The sequence below is a fragment of the Corticium candelabrum genome, chromosome 4 (assembly GCF_963422355.1).
Source record: "Corticium candelabrum chromosome 4, ooCorCand1.1, whole genome shotgun sequence".
In the NCBI taxonomy this organism is placed as follows: domain Eukaryota; kingdom Metazoa; phylum Porifera; class Homoscleromorpha; order Homosclerophorida; family Plakinidae; genus Corticium; species Corticium candelabrum.
Window position 1 is genome coordinate 8,016,267 of NC_085088.1, and position 14,118 is coordinate 8,030,384.

General features: G+C 40.4%; 1 protein-coding gene across 1 annotated transcript; it reads right to left on the reverse strand.

Moving 5' to 3' along the window:
• Positions 1-248: 248 nt before the first annotated feature.
• On the reverse strand, positions 249-14,116 carry LOC134178677 (HEAT repeat-containing protein 3-like). The gene is made up of 17 exons (XM_062645560.1): positions 13,871-14,116; positions 13,613-13,785; positions 9,008-9,092; positions 8,844-8,947; positions 8,677-8,786; positions 7,819-7,965; positions 7,611-7,759; positions 7,518-7,547; positions 7,359-7,437; positions 7,208-7,299; positions 7,079-7,141; positions 5,474-5,556; positions 5,266-5,408; positions 942-1,033; positions 737-880; positions 501-677; positions 249-438 (listed from the first exon to the last, which is right to left on the reverse strand). The coding sequence occupies exons 1-17, from the start codon at positions 14,000-14,002 to the stop codon at positions 331-333; spliced, it is 1,911 nt and encodes a 636-aa protein (XP_062501544.1). The 5' UTR covers positions 14,003-14,116; the 3' UTR covers positions 249-330.
• Between the last annotated feature and the right edge of the window lie 2 nt (positions 14,117-14,118).

A 14,118-nucleotide genomic window follows, 5' to 3' on the forward strand; every position in this document is an offset into this window, starting at 1 on the left:
TTCATGACCGTTCGTGCATTCCTCCTGATCCTAGCTGCCTTACATACTGTACACATGTCTTAGCATGTGGTGTGCAAGTGACATTGGATCTTATGAAAATGGAATGACTGATTCAGTTTAACCACGTGACAAGATATGATTACATACACCGGCCGGAGCCGGAGGGTTTGGCACTGCAGTGCTTCTCTATTCATTTTGGTTTGCACAAATGACGGGTAAAGTGATGATGAAATACTGTACATGAAAGCTGAGTTGCTAAGAAACTTGTTAGTTCTATGATGAACAAATCCCATTTTTGTACACAAACCAGATCATAAACATTTAATCACGTCAAGTGTGTCCTTCTGTTTTCAAGTATCTAATAAACCTTTGCAGATTATTTCGAGCTATATCTACTACTGCAACTCTACTACCAAGATGCTTCTTCTCAGCACGCATCTAGAAGTGATATCAGTCCACAATATACAGACTTTCAGTGTAATCTATAGACAACACCTTACCCTCTTCTTCAATGTAGATGCTATTTGTTGCAGTATCTTCAGTAAGTTGATTTTTTCTGCTGCAATCATAGCTTCATCTCCGTCTCCAAACACGTCAAAGATGGCATCAAGAGCCTCAGCTACTACCCACAAGTCATGATCACAACTGGCTGCTGACACAAGCGCTGTGCCAATCGCCTACGATGACATGATTACTTCAATACTTATAATACAAAACACTTATATGAGTCACTAACCACTAGTCTTTCCATTCTTGAATGACATTGTGCTATCATTGTTCCAATAATGCCAAGCATCCCTACAATATTCGCTCGAACAGACGAAAATTTTGATGAATGGCAGACAGAACACAGCAATGCAATCTGTTGGGAACTGACACACTAAAACATGACAGAACTCATTGCAAACACAAAATTTTGTTGGAGCACTAAACAATTATACCTGGACTTTAGTATCTTTAAGCCTTTGAAGAACAGACCTCAAGGCTCCGGTAACGGCTTCAAGAAATTCTTCATCATCTCTCAAAGTTGCACCTGATCACAACAAGAGAATGATGTGTTTCAGGTTTCTATGTGAAGATCACATACCAGTAACTGCATCCTTTCTACAATCAGTCAGACACTACTAGTATGGACATGCACAGCTAAGCTTAAATCGTCTACAATTGGATAGAATAGATTGTAGTTCCTAGACATGTTTGAACAAAAGCTTACTCTTCACCAAGCAATGATCAGAGTTTAAGACAAACTGTACGACAACTAAGGTTGCACTAATAATTAAGGCAATCTTACCTATTTTCTGACAACCAATAATCTAGACCTATATAGGCCAATACGGACAGCCAAGCTGATATTTCATTAACATTTGTTATGTTGAAAACTTAATTAACATTCAGTCATATCTGTGTTATTGCAGATATTTGTGTGCCACCACAAGAAAGAGACTAGTCAAACATTGCAGACAGCAAATTGCGTGTCCCCTCTCAAGTGAAGGTGTTCCCAGATAGATATCTTCTTCAGCTCTGAACTCATTGCCATGTGCACCTCACATGCCAATCATACAGAAATTCTACACGTGGTCATGATTTTATCTGTATTATTTGCTGCAACAAACCAATTCCAATACATTCCAATACTGGCTTTATCAGCCGATGTCAAGGTATCCAATCCCATTATTACTGCACCCTTAAATACAATACAGTAAACTATGAAATGAGTATACATCAGAAACAATACATAAAGTACTTTCTACAAGAGAAATAACCAACCTCAACCATGCCCCTTTTCTCCAAAATTGCAACACCTATTCCTAAACTAAAGTCTGACCATTTCAGTGAAACAAAGGGTGGTAACAATCACTATATACCTTTACATGATGTTCTTGCATACATACATCAAGCTTATCCAGATGTCATGCAAATGCTCAGTTAACACTAACATCTCCTGAAATACTGGGCCAAGTATACAGTTATTGAGTAAATGTAACATTTACGAGAATAAATATTGCATGTACATTCTAGCAAAAGTCTACCAAATCATCAATGTTCATTCCAGTGAATATGTGATAGACTGAACTGATTGTGTTGACCATGTACTAGTGGTAACCTCTTGGTACAAAAGGAATGAAAAGATGCACAGCCAAATGCAACCAACTGGTCTTGCAGAATATCCTTAGCAAATGGGAATAACACCTTAAAGTAGCATGTGATCCCTCCTAGTGCCAAGTGCTAAAAGTCAATCCTGACAGCTACAAAATACCAAGTTGACACTACTCAAGATATAAGTTTGATACATTCTCAGTTTCACTAAATGCCAACACTTTTCCTGCTCGTAACCTCTATCCCACAAGACCCAGATTGTCCTGGAGTCTCATAACTACCACATCCCTTTGTTCCTTTGAACAACACAACTAAAAAAAGGAAAAACGATTTTTGATTAAACTGTTAATACTCATCACAACACCAAAACAATTTCCTTAACAGCTAAAAGTCTCTCTAGTGCCTTCCTATCTTGTTGTGATCTTTGGACTGAAGGTTGTTTTGTCTGTTGAGTTACCTCGTGTTGATAAGAGGCCCACAACATCTTTGAAGTTTGGTGTGATCATAATGTTTGTCATCTTGTCCTCTTTACACTATCTGGCTTTCAAGTGATATCATAATGTTGTTTCACAACGCAGCTGTCATGTAGTCGTCCCAAGTAAACAACACTGGTTTGTGTTGTTCCAGTACATGAGCTGGAGTTCAATAAAAGTGCAGACATATACCTTGTTCCCTAATGAATGACTGGCCTTGAGCCATGCTGTCATGGTGCTGTTTTTGCCTGGTTTGTTTCTCCAGTACTCTAGTTGCTATGTTGGGTTTCACCAGATCTAGCAGTCTTTGGCTTCCATTTCAAAAGTATCTCAGCTGGTGTTATCCCAGTTGTGACGTGTAGCACAATTTACTAAAGGGTCGTTCAAAATTCGTGACAATTTCATGAGCGCACAAAGTGCACACTTTTCTGAAGCCCCCTTCCCTAGCAAAAATAGGCAATATCGTTGATGCACAGTTCAACAACTTGACAGTGGTTCCATTGTTGATGTGTGGTCTTCAATGCTCCTGCATTGACACAGCTCTTCTTCCATTCCCGTTGACCTGCGTAAATCATGTCAGCTCAAGGCTTCCGGTCATTCCAGTGGACAGAGGCGAAAACATTTGAGAAAGTTGTGGTACAGACAGCTGGGCTCTTTATGGATGATGGCTGATGTTGATGTACGATAAAACTGGAGTAGGCCGCTCTGTGGTCATGCATGTTTGTAAATCCCATACATACGGGTGACTAGGACACAGAAACATGCATTGTTCAAACAATGCATGATCCAATTCCGGTTATGGAAAAACAGAGAAATTAGCACAACCCATTTGCTACCAATCAACATTTTATAAAGTGTACAGAGGCCACAACCCCTCCCCTAGCGTGCGGTTTGTACGCCCCTGCAATTATCCATAATTTTGAATGACTCCTAAGCCATTAGAACTGTCTGTAATCTGCCTAAAATATCCCATCCCTTCTTCAATCCACGCTTCAGGGTTTGGACCACCGTTTCCACTAATATTCCATTAGATGCGAGATGGTAGGAGGTGGACTTGAAGGGGGTAATACCAGTAGATCTGCAAAAAGACTCAATGTCTTTGCAGTGTGAAGCAAGAGCCTCTGTTCGAGAGTTCAAGACCATCATGTCTGGTGTCATGTGTTGCTATTGATGCTTGAATGCTCTCAATCATTGCTCAAAACATTGCAGAAGGGACACCGAATATGCACCCAGCTATCTGGAAAAGCATCTATGATTACCATAAACATTTTGAACATGAATGGTCCAACATAGTCTAATAAGTGTTGTGTTACCAAGGTAGGCCCTTCATACGGCTGCAATAAGGCAACAGCTGGTCTCTTTTGTCCTCCTGACAGCTAGTCCAAGACTTCACTACTCAAACCAAATTCCAAATCTACATCAATCTTTGGCCACCAGACTTAACCTCTAGCTAGAGGTTGAGAAAAGTTTCGACATTTCCATAAGCGTACAAAGCCCAAGCTTTTCAATACCCTCTCTCCTGCCTAAAGTGTATGTAATATTGCTGACACACCCTGCATTAAAGAAACATGACAATATTTATCAAAACTATACTATCATGACAGCTGTTTTACATAGAAGGTTGACATTAATAGGTACATTGCATAAACTCAATGAAATACTCACTTATACCACTGACGTTTTGGGCAGTCTCACTGAAAGACAATGCCTTCTGCAGTTGTAGAAAACCGAGATAATGTCCTGAATCTTCACTATCAAAGATAATCAGCCTTTCCATTCCAGTTGACACTCTTCAGCTAATGATATCAACTGGAAGTTTCTTGTCATGAACATTGATGAAGAGAAAAATGTTGAGAAAGTTGTCGTAGAAGTAACAGGGCATTTTAAGAATCGCTGATGTCATTCCGGAACAAATTTGTATACGATGTGAGGGGCATTACGTTGCAAGCCTCGTATGCACGAGTAGCACATGAACACTACTTGATGTGTTCCAGTGATGTAACAGAAAACTTAGATGGTGAAGACATTCTTCAGCCATTTGCGACTGATCAACATTCTATAAAGTGTGCAGACGCCATTAACCCCTTCCCCTAGTGTGCGCTTTGTATGTACACTTGGTCATATCCCTAAAGTTCCAAACACCAAACAATGTCAACACTCTTTTCTGCAAGTGTTTCAGCCCACGACATATAGAGAAAACAAAAGTAAGCTGTAAGTGTCTTCCTCATCTCTAGAAAGGCATTACTAAGTGTGCATTCAAATTTGCATACTCCCAAATTCCAAATAAAAAGAATAGTCATTCTAAACCAATCAGTTGCTCAACCCCTAAATTTGGAATACAAAGTGGGTATTGTTCTATCCTTGTGCAGTAATAACTGCACATTGCAAATAGCACAAGGGACCTAAATCTCTTTGCATTTCTTTCCTTGTCTCTATACCTATTAGAGGGCATCTTGTCAGTTTTATGTCATCTAAAATGTAGCACCAAATGTAACATACAGTGCATGCTGCTGTCTTTATGCTAGTAATTGCTTGCTGCACAAAACGGCAACAAACACAAGATGATTTTACAGGACCCCATCCACATACTGCCAACACTAATTCTTACTCCTCTCAAGTTGAACTATGAAAGAAATTCTTTTTCTTTATAGTAATGTAGCAGTATATGATAGCTTTACTAGCTACAACACTGTACCTTCAGAAGTATCTCCTGATGCAAGATGAAACAAGAGATTCCACAAATTACATAATGCTTCTCCACTGTACAGTGCTTCTGTACATAAAGATGACAACAAATTGTGTAGAGCCACCAAGGCCCGAGACTGGACTGTATTCAACCTACAGATAAGTTCATTATACTACAATTACTTTCAAGACCAACAAGGAACACCTATAAATCTCACTTGGCTATCAGATGTTGACCAGCACTATGCCCACCCAAAACTTGGTACACAGCAGGGTCAGCAAACTTGCACTTACTCAGTGCCTGCATTAAACAAAATGAATATACAACCCAACACTCATTCCTGCACTTACTTGTTTCATTCACTGTAGAATATGCATGTTGCTATATATGAAACTTTTAATTGTACTGGTGTGCCAGTATAAATCATGCCCCAGCTTTTATCCCCTCCCCCCGGATAAAATATCTTTGGATTTTTTTTATCACCGTGGCACTGATTGTGCAATTATGAGGCTTGTGTGAAACTGAGAGTAGTCAAGGCTTAAGCAAGATCTTTAGACACTTCACTTAACGCCGTGAAGCACATCAAATCGCATTCAATCCGCTTTGCAGCAGATGTCATTGCACATTCTATGCGCATTGACCCATTTCACACTAGGCAAATGCAATGTAAACATCATAAACACGCCTACTCGTGTAAAGTGCATTAGAACCTGCAGTCATCATGGCTGCCAGTGTCTTCACAAACATAGTTTTCTACCTTTTGTTACAGTACATCCATCTATGCCATAAGCACAGGATAGAGACTAAACTTAGATCACTGTTCTGTGCCTACCGACATGAACAGCTACCTACGTGAGTAGGCGTGATGCCACGTGCAGCCGCCAATGGGCATTGAATCTACTTCCATATGTGGTTTGACGGAATCAGCATTATGTGTGAAAACAGCAATATGCATTAATGCACTTGGAATGTAGGCCTTAAAAACAACCTGACGTCACTGAAGAGTCCTCTTATATCACACAGCAATGTATATGTGTATTAGGGCAATCAAATGCTGAATTCAAGTCTTTACTCTTAAATAAAGCTTAGTTGCAAAATTAAGCAGATTAAACATCTCCTTACACGATTTGAAGGCTGCCTATGTTGTAAAACTAGAGCTTTAGCAGCCAAGGAAGTCAGACTGCATGTATGGAACAGAAAATGACAGGCAAACACACAATACTACTGTAAATCAATAAAATTTCATAAGCTATTTGATTTTGTAAATTTCATGAATTGCAAGAAATTTACTAACTTAGATCCCTTACTAACTTTTGTAGCACCAAATATCCATGCGGATGCACATACATAACAACAATAGTCTGAAAGATCGTTTTCATTGTTTAGGTTGGGCAGAAACGGCTTTCTCGGCTCAGGGTAGTGTCCTGTTAACGAATTGGCTTTGCAAGCCAATAAATCAGAGACATAATATTGATAATGAAGTAGGTAGGTACGTCGGCAGACCTACCCGGATCTTGACTGAGCCTTGTCACTTCCACACACATGTTCAAGACGTACGAGGAAAGTTCAAGAACATTTTTTCTTACGAAATAGAGTTTGTGACAGTTTAAAAACACTTGCAGTTACGAACATGTATTGGTTTACAGTATAACCCTCATACTGCATGCATGCCAAGAGCAGAATGTCTTGCCAGTAACTATTAGAGACATCTGTATGAAGGCCTAAAAATCTGTGAACTTGTTATTTTGCAAGAAGAAATAGTCACCAGAACACATACAGTTAGTAAACTTCTACTCATACCAAAATTGTCAACGGCTCTTACCTTCTCAGGCAAACATTGTGTTACAACAGCAGCAGCTTTATCGGCTGAGACAAGAGGAGGGATCTGAGACATAGAATTTTGTAACAACAGTGTACATATGAAACAACAATGATAATGCATTGTGTGTACCTCATGGATAACTCCATTAGACTCAGTGACTAGCTCATCATCATTGTTTGCTTCATCATCCGTGTCTTCCCACTCTCCATCATCACTGCTGTCTACAAATATTCCAAATTTTGATTGTGAGCATTAAACATATCAGTGTGGCAAAAGTGACCTCCATCTGCGCAGCAAAAGTTGGCAAGAACCTCCAATGCCAACTGTTGGGTTGTCAACATAGTCTTTACCTCCATTACCTTTAATCAAATTTACATACATGTAGAATGTTGTGCATTGAATTGACTCAATAAGAAGATTCCATGTATAGACTGGTCACCTGCTCTGGTTCTTTATCATCTTGAATTTCCTAATATAACAACTCATATATATCAAACAAGCACTAGTGGCAGTAGTGCACATAAATGCATACCGGTTTGCACTCTGTCAAAGCTGGAACAACTGCTTTCATCTCTGCTTGTATATCCACATCCAATGCTATTGACAGCACTTGAGTTATCGCATGCATGCTGTCGACCTTAGTGGCAATAGGAAGATGACGACTGATATTGAAAAGAACACCTAATCGCCATGCTCATACTCAAAACATCAACATACTGATAAAGAATTAGAAATTGTACCTGCTGTTATAACACGTAGCAATAAATGATTTGCTGTACTACCAGAACACTGAAGAGATTCCTTTAAAACACACAATGCTTCAGCAGACTCAGCAAGCTGTCCAGAAACATGAGTGTTATCCTCACTGACTGAGTATAAACACTGAGCTAAAAATATAAACCATATGTCAAATCTGTGTGCGTGTCCATATCATATTACCATATTACTGCACACAAAAGTGCATGTGCCTATATATGAGTGTTACAAACTAGTGAGCCTATACCTCAAGGTAGTAGCGCATGCATTTGTTAATGAGGTTTATTGGCCAGCTATCTCCAAGCAGCAAAGCGGAACCAGGGTAGATGAGTGTTGTAAGCAATAGACAGAGATGCTATAGCAAAATTCTGTTATGTGTAGTATTGATGATTGCGATCAACAACAGGATACTTCTCTATTATACTCTTGATTATGTCAGATTCTAGAAGAAAAGGGTTTGGTATGTAAAGAAGATTTCAGGTCCGACGACAACAATGACAACGACAATGACAGCAACGACAAAATGTTACTAACAAAGACATGACCAATTAGCAATTACGACATTACTGTAGACAAATAGCAATCTAGAGTAGTACATTTGACATTCCGAATGCAATTCTGGTCAATACAACACTCAATGAGACAAATGTCAGTTGTTCAATTAGAGGCGTATGCACTTGTATCTCTATGACTTGTCCTATCTTTGAAAGAATCTGATTTCACATATAAGCACATGTGCTTCTATGTGCGGTAACAGTATGGAAATGTGTGCGCACGTCAACAAATGAACTCAATGACTGACAAATACAACTGAAATGCATGACATTACTTCAGTGACCTACCTGCCGGCACTACAAGAGACAGAGGATAACCTGATGGCTGCAAACAATGAAGAACCAAAGACATCAAATTTTGCTGATTAAAGATAGATACTGCCACTGGACTACCTTCCCTAATAACAATCAATACTAGAAGGTTGACAACTACAAATATCACCATATCAACATACGTCAAATTCCATAGCAAATGAAGAGCCTGCTCAACCATGCCATATGTTTGACACTTCACAGATTGCCTTGCACTGGGAGATAAATTCTGCATCTGACCAATCGACTTAACAGTCACAATACAACATAATTATCCGACAAATTACAAAAATAAGAGTCAACCTACCTGTCGAAAAAAAACCACTAATGAAGACATAACATCATCTTCAATAATGCTAGCACAAGTTTCATGACCTTCCAATGTCAAATTTCTAGAACGAGACAAAGAAAGAAATTAATAAATTCAAATATAACCCAATACACACGCACACACACAAACACACATGGACGCATGCACACATGCACACACACACACACACACACACACACACACACAGGAGCACACACGCACACATGCACGTGCACACACACAAACACACAGACACACACACAGACACAGACACACACACAGACACACACACAACACAGACACACAGACACACACACACACACACACACACACACACAGACACACACACACACACACACACACACACACACAGACACAGACAGACACAGACACAGACACAGACACAGACACAGACACACACACACACACACACACACACACACACACACACACACACACACACACAAAACCAAAACTGCTTCAATAGCTTTTGAGTGCACTACTCGTTCAGTCACATGACTTTACAAGTCCCATTTCTGATGGCACATACCTGAAACTAGTATGCATATAATTACACAGACTGTCAACTCTCTCTTACATCCTTGCTGTATCACAGGGTACGGTAGTACCCTTTATCTAGGAATTGCCCAGGTTTGGAGTGTGGATAGGTGTTTATGTAAACCGCTACAAAGGACCTAAAACAAAGGTAAATATTTCCTAAAATTGCATAATGAATAGGGTAAGGGCACATTTCTTTTGCCTCTACTGCTCTTCTGGAATAGAGGTGTCAGAAGAGATCGATCCTGCACAGTTGATCAGAAGAGCCAAACCAAAGAAACAGTCAAAAGAGGATTCAGAAGAGTTGAGCAAGCGCATTACTAGTTTGCGGTGTCTTTTAGATGTCAAATTAATTGTTTAGATAAGGCTTTAACTAGAAGAAATCAAATTTCTACTTGAAGAGGTGATCTCTGCAAGTTACCCACAGGTGTAGGAAGAGGGGGGACAAAGCCCTCAGTGTAGGAATTGAAATTTCCTGTGCCAGTGACCTTTGCAAATCTGTTTACGGTCTGGCAAGCAAAGTAGTTTTTTGCTTACTGATGATGACATCCACGGTACAACCCCTTCCCCGCTCGTGAACTTGTTCCGACGCCACACTGTTATCTTTGTTTCTGATGCCTCAAAGGGGTCCTTGGTGAACACGCGTTAGAAGCAGCCGTAGATGTAAAAATTCGATATTGTTAGTGGTATAAGACCACTTGGTACCCAAAGCAAAGGAAGCAAAATGGCTCGTCGCCTTCTAACGTTACACGGGTTTCCAATGCGCATGTCTCACAAGTCACGAGACCTCTTCTCTTCTGCCTCTTCCTTCTTCGGCCAGAAAAGCCAGAAGAGGTCTCATCACTCTTCTAGCACTTCAGAAAAAGGATGGAAGTACAAAAGAAACAACCAGAAGAGGTCGCGTGACTCTTCTGGCCTCTTCCAGAAAAGCAGAAGAAGCAAAAGAAATGTGACCTAAGACTTGATGTATTTAGTAGTACTTTCGATGTTTACAAAGCCAATCTACAAAATGAGAAAAGCATTCGGCAATATATGAGGGCATGGTTAATTTTTGTTTTCTTTCCAGTAAGGATTACCCTAGATCGACAACACATCTGACCTTGAAGTTTGGGGATAATGTGTACAATAACCTGACTTAGTTTCCTTTAACAAAAGGAAGGAGAAATATCCAAGACAAAGTAGTTCTGCCATCGTACTTAATATATGAGCCACAGACTCCATGATGTATTCATTCAGTACTTTCTTGCAATAACACGCTGTAAGATCATCTTGCTCTGCTCTCTACAAAGCACGTTTTGAGGGGTCTGTGCTTTGCAATTAATAGTTATCAAGCCAGTTAGCAGGTGCAAGCTTCGTCAATTAAAGCCGGGATCTTCTATCATGTATATTAGTAGTAGATATCCTACGTTCCATAGATGAGACAAAATGTAATAGACATAAACTACAATTTAGAAAGAAGTGCGGTTAGCTAACTAACAAAATGTCAGAAGACTGTATGTAAAGTCTTGAAGTTACTGCATGATTGGTAGACTATTCAATATAATTGCCACTCAGATCTTGTTGAAAAGCTCATTGAACATAACCTTGTTAAACATAACACAGACAGACAGACAGATAATATAGCCGATTATTACAATGACAAGTTGACTTTAGAAAACAGGAATATTATGAGCTGACCTGAAAGAGCAAGGGTGTGAAAAGCATGAGAATGAAGATAAATAGAGCACCTGCTGCAACTACAGTCTCATTAGCACTTCTTTGTGTAAACCCTATAGAAAATCTATAACCGATTGATTAATGTGCCTAATTAGCGACACACAGCATCGACACCAATTACTAAACATAATAATGCGATCGTGAGATTTGCATGCGAGTCTCTTGCAAATGTCGTTTACGCATGCGAATTGGCAAATTTTGCACGTGGAGACTAGCTTGCAATGCTTTACGCACAAGTTTTGCATGCAAAGGTGACGTGTTCGCATGAATTCCGCAACACCCTAGAAGGTTTCGCATGCGGAGGCTCTAGGTCGCAATGCATAATCATGAGTTCCGTATGTAGAGAGGCGATCCGCTGGCATGAGTTCTGCAAGTGTTGCAACACTTCCTAGACCTACGTACACCGCTTCGGATAGACTTCTAGTACGAAGACCTACGAAGTAACATCGTTACTAGACGGTCGCAGCTCAGACTGGGTTCAGATTTCTTAACTATTCGTAGTGTACTGGAGGTATGTACAAACGGATACGTTGAAGTTCAACGAAAACATGGCAGAACCGCAGGCTCCACCAAGGGCGTATTTATCGACTGTAGACTAGCAATTAGCACATTTAGAGACTAATCAACTACCACACAGAGGCTCACAAGATGTGACCGGTCTGCAACATCCGCAACTGGATTGAGGAGGATCAAAATAAACCAATCAGCGTCAAGCTCGGAAAGCAAAGCTGAACGGGAACCTTCGCTGTAGCCAATCACCATCACGCACTGTTCACCTATGCGGGCACTCAAAGACTCAACCGGCAGTTCAACGGTCTAGCTGTTTTGGCAGTGTAGCGTTGCCGGGTGCAGAAGGACTATAGCTTCACAGTCCAGCGACAGTCAAAGACGTGTCCCTACAGAAAAGGTAGTTTGTCACTCCAGCTCCAGTAGCTGTTACTATACTGCATGGTCACCTAACCCACCTCAAAACAGAAAATTCGATAGATTCTTCACGCTAGAAATAGAATGGAACTGGAACTGAGGCTTTTGGAGAAGATTCAAAAAAACTACTACGGGTACCCAGACAAGAGTCTTGTCTTTCTTGTCTGTGTTACTGCAACTGCTTTATCAGAAAACGATAAAATCTCCGCAAATATAGGCCTACTGTTAAGGTCGCTCATGATAGTGATTCATAACTTAGGCAAGAGAATCATCAGAACCCAAGTGAAAATGCAGACTAACAACCACAGCGTAAAAAGAAAGCAAGTTCTTGTGGAAAACATTTCTAGACTATGTTTTTGCTAAGGTAGAGTGCGAATGTCAAATATCAGCTCATAATTGGTTAGAAATATAATCAGAAATCAAAGAAATCACAGTCAAATGGTTCTCAATCACGTCTCTAGGCGCATGCTCCTGACCGAACCCCGTGCATGTGATTCTTGTGCATTCCGCATGCGGATATCCGTACGTTCCGCATGCAAACATCCGTGTGTTTCGCTTGCGAATATCCATACGTTCCGCATCCGAATGAGGTCCAAAGTATGTAAATGAGCTACGCATGTGTGAGTCAACCCTCATCACATGCATTTCGTATGCGAGTCGCACAAATTTTTTTATAAAGAAAGGTCAACAGGAATTCACCTCAACTAAACACCAACAAGGAGACCATGCACTTTCTAAAATTACCAGATGACATGAAAATATGTATTGTTCTGTAGCAACTTTGTGACCATCAAGATCACTAACGTCTTTAGCTAGGTCCGTGATCCCACACTATAAGTATGCTAAGGCTTTCCAATTTGGTTCTCAACCGTCAATAATTGCTGTTTTTCCCTCCCCAAACATCCCTTCCTTGTCCCAACCGTCAAAATGACGGCACTGACGGGAAAGGCGAAAACACTGCATACATCCTAATCATCTCAATCCAGACCTCCCAACTCTCATGATTTCATAATCTCACAATTTACGCCCAATTCTCACAATTGCCAGTCCTTTCTCTCGACAACCCTACTGTGAAACACTCTGACCGTCGCTTCGAGTAGCCCCATCTTTCTGGACATAGCGGATTCTTGAACTAGACTCTCATAAACGGCTCTGCTTGCTTGTATCTGAGTTATCCGAGAGGGGTATGAAGTAAAAAAGTAACATTTGGAAATTGAGGTGCACAGAAACATAAAGCATGTTGGCCAGAGCTGTATATAGAGACAGCTCTAAAGTAGGCAGTTAACCACGCCCACTTTGGACACATTCAATGGACGAGGTCTTTTACTAGAGACAGTCTCATGATTTGGTGTGAAGAAAACTTGAGAGGTCTGTCAATCTCCTACCTAACATTAATTGCTGTACCTGAGGCATCCAGCTGCTCCCAATCGTACCCTTTCACTCTCATCAACTAGCAATGATCCAAGTCGTTTTACAACACCAAGCTTTAACATTTGAGGAATCGCTCGAGAGTCTGATACCAAGTTCGCCAAACAGGCACAAGCACATTCTCTGGTGTCAGCTGATGGACTAGACAGCTAACCAGAAAAATGTAATCAAAAAGCTCAAACATTAAAACAGTGACGTCATCACTACAGATCTTAGCTGTGGCACGTGACTTACTTCTTCCAGGTGAGGCAACATGTGATCAGTAACTTCTATATCCAACTGCTCTTTCAACGCTTCAGAAGTACTCTGCAATCCTGTTGGCTTTACTCGATGCTTGCCTCGCTTCTTTGTCTTCAGTTTTCCCATTTTGTAGTTTCAAGAATGTGTTCAGCTGATGTTTATCACATTTGCGTAAAAAATAATGCAAGAATCTAAAATCAGTAAAAGAAACGACTTTAGTAATTCCTAAACCCACGTGGCAG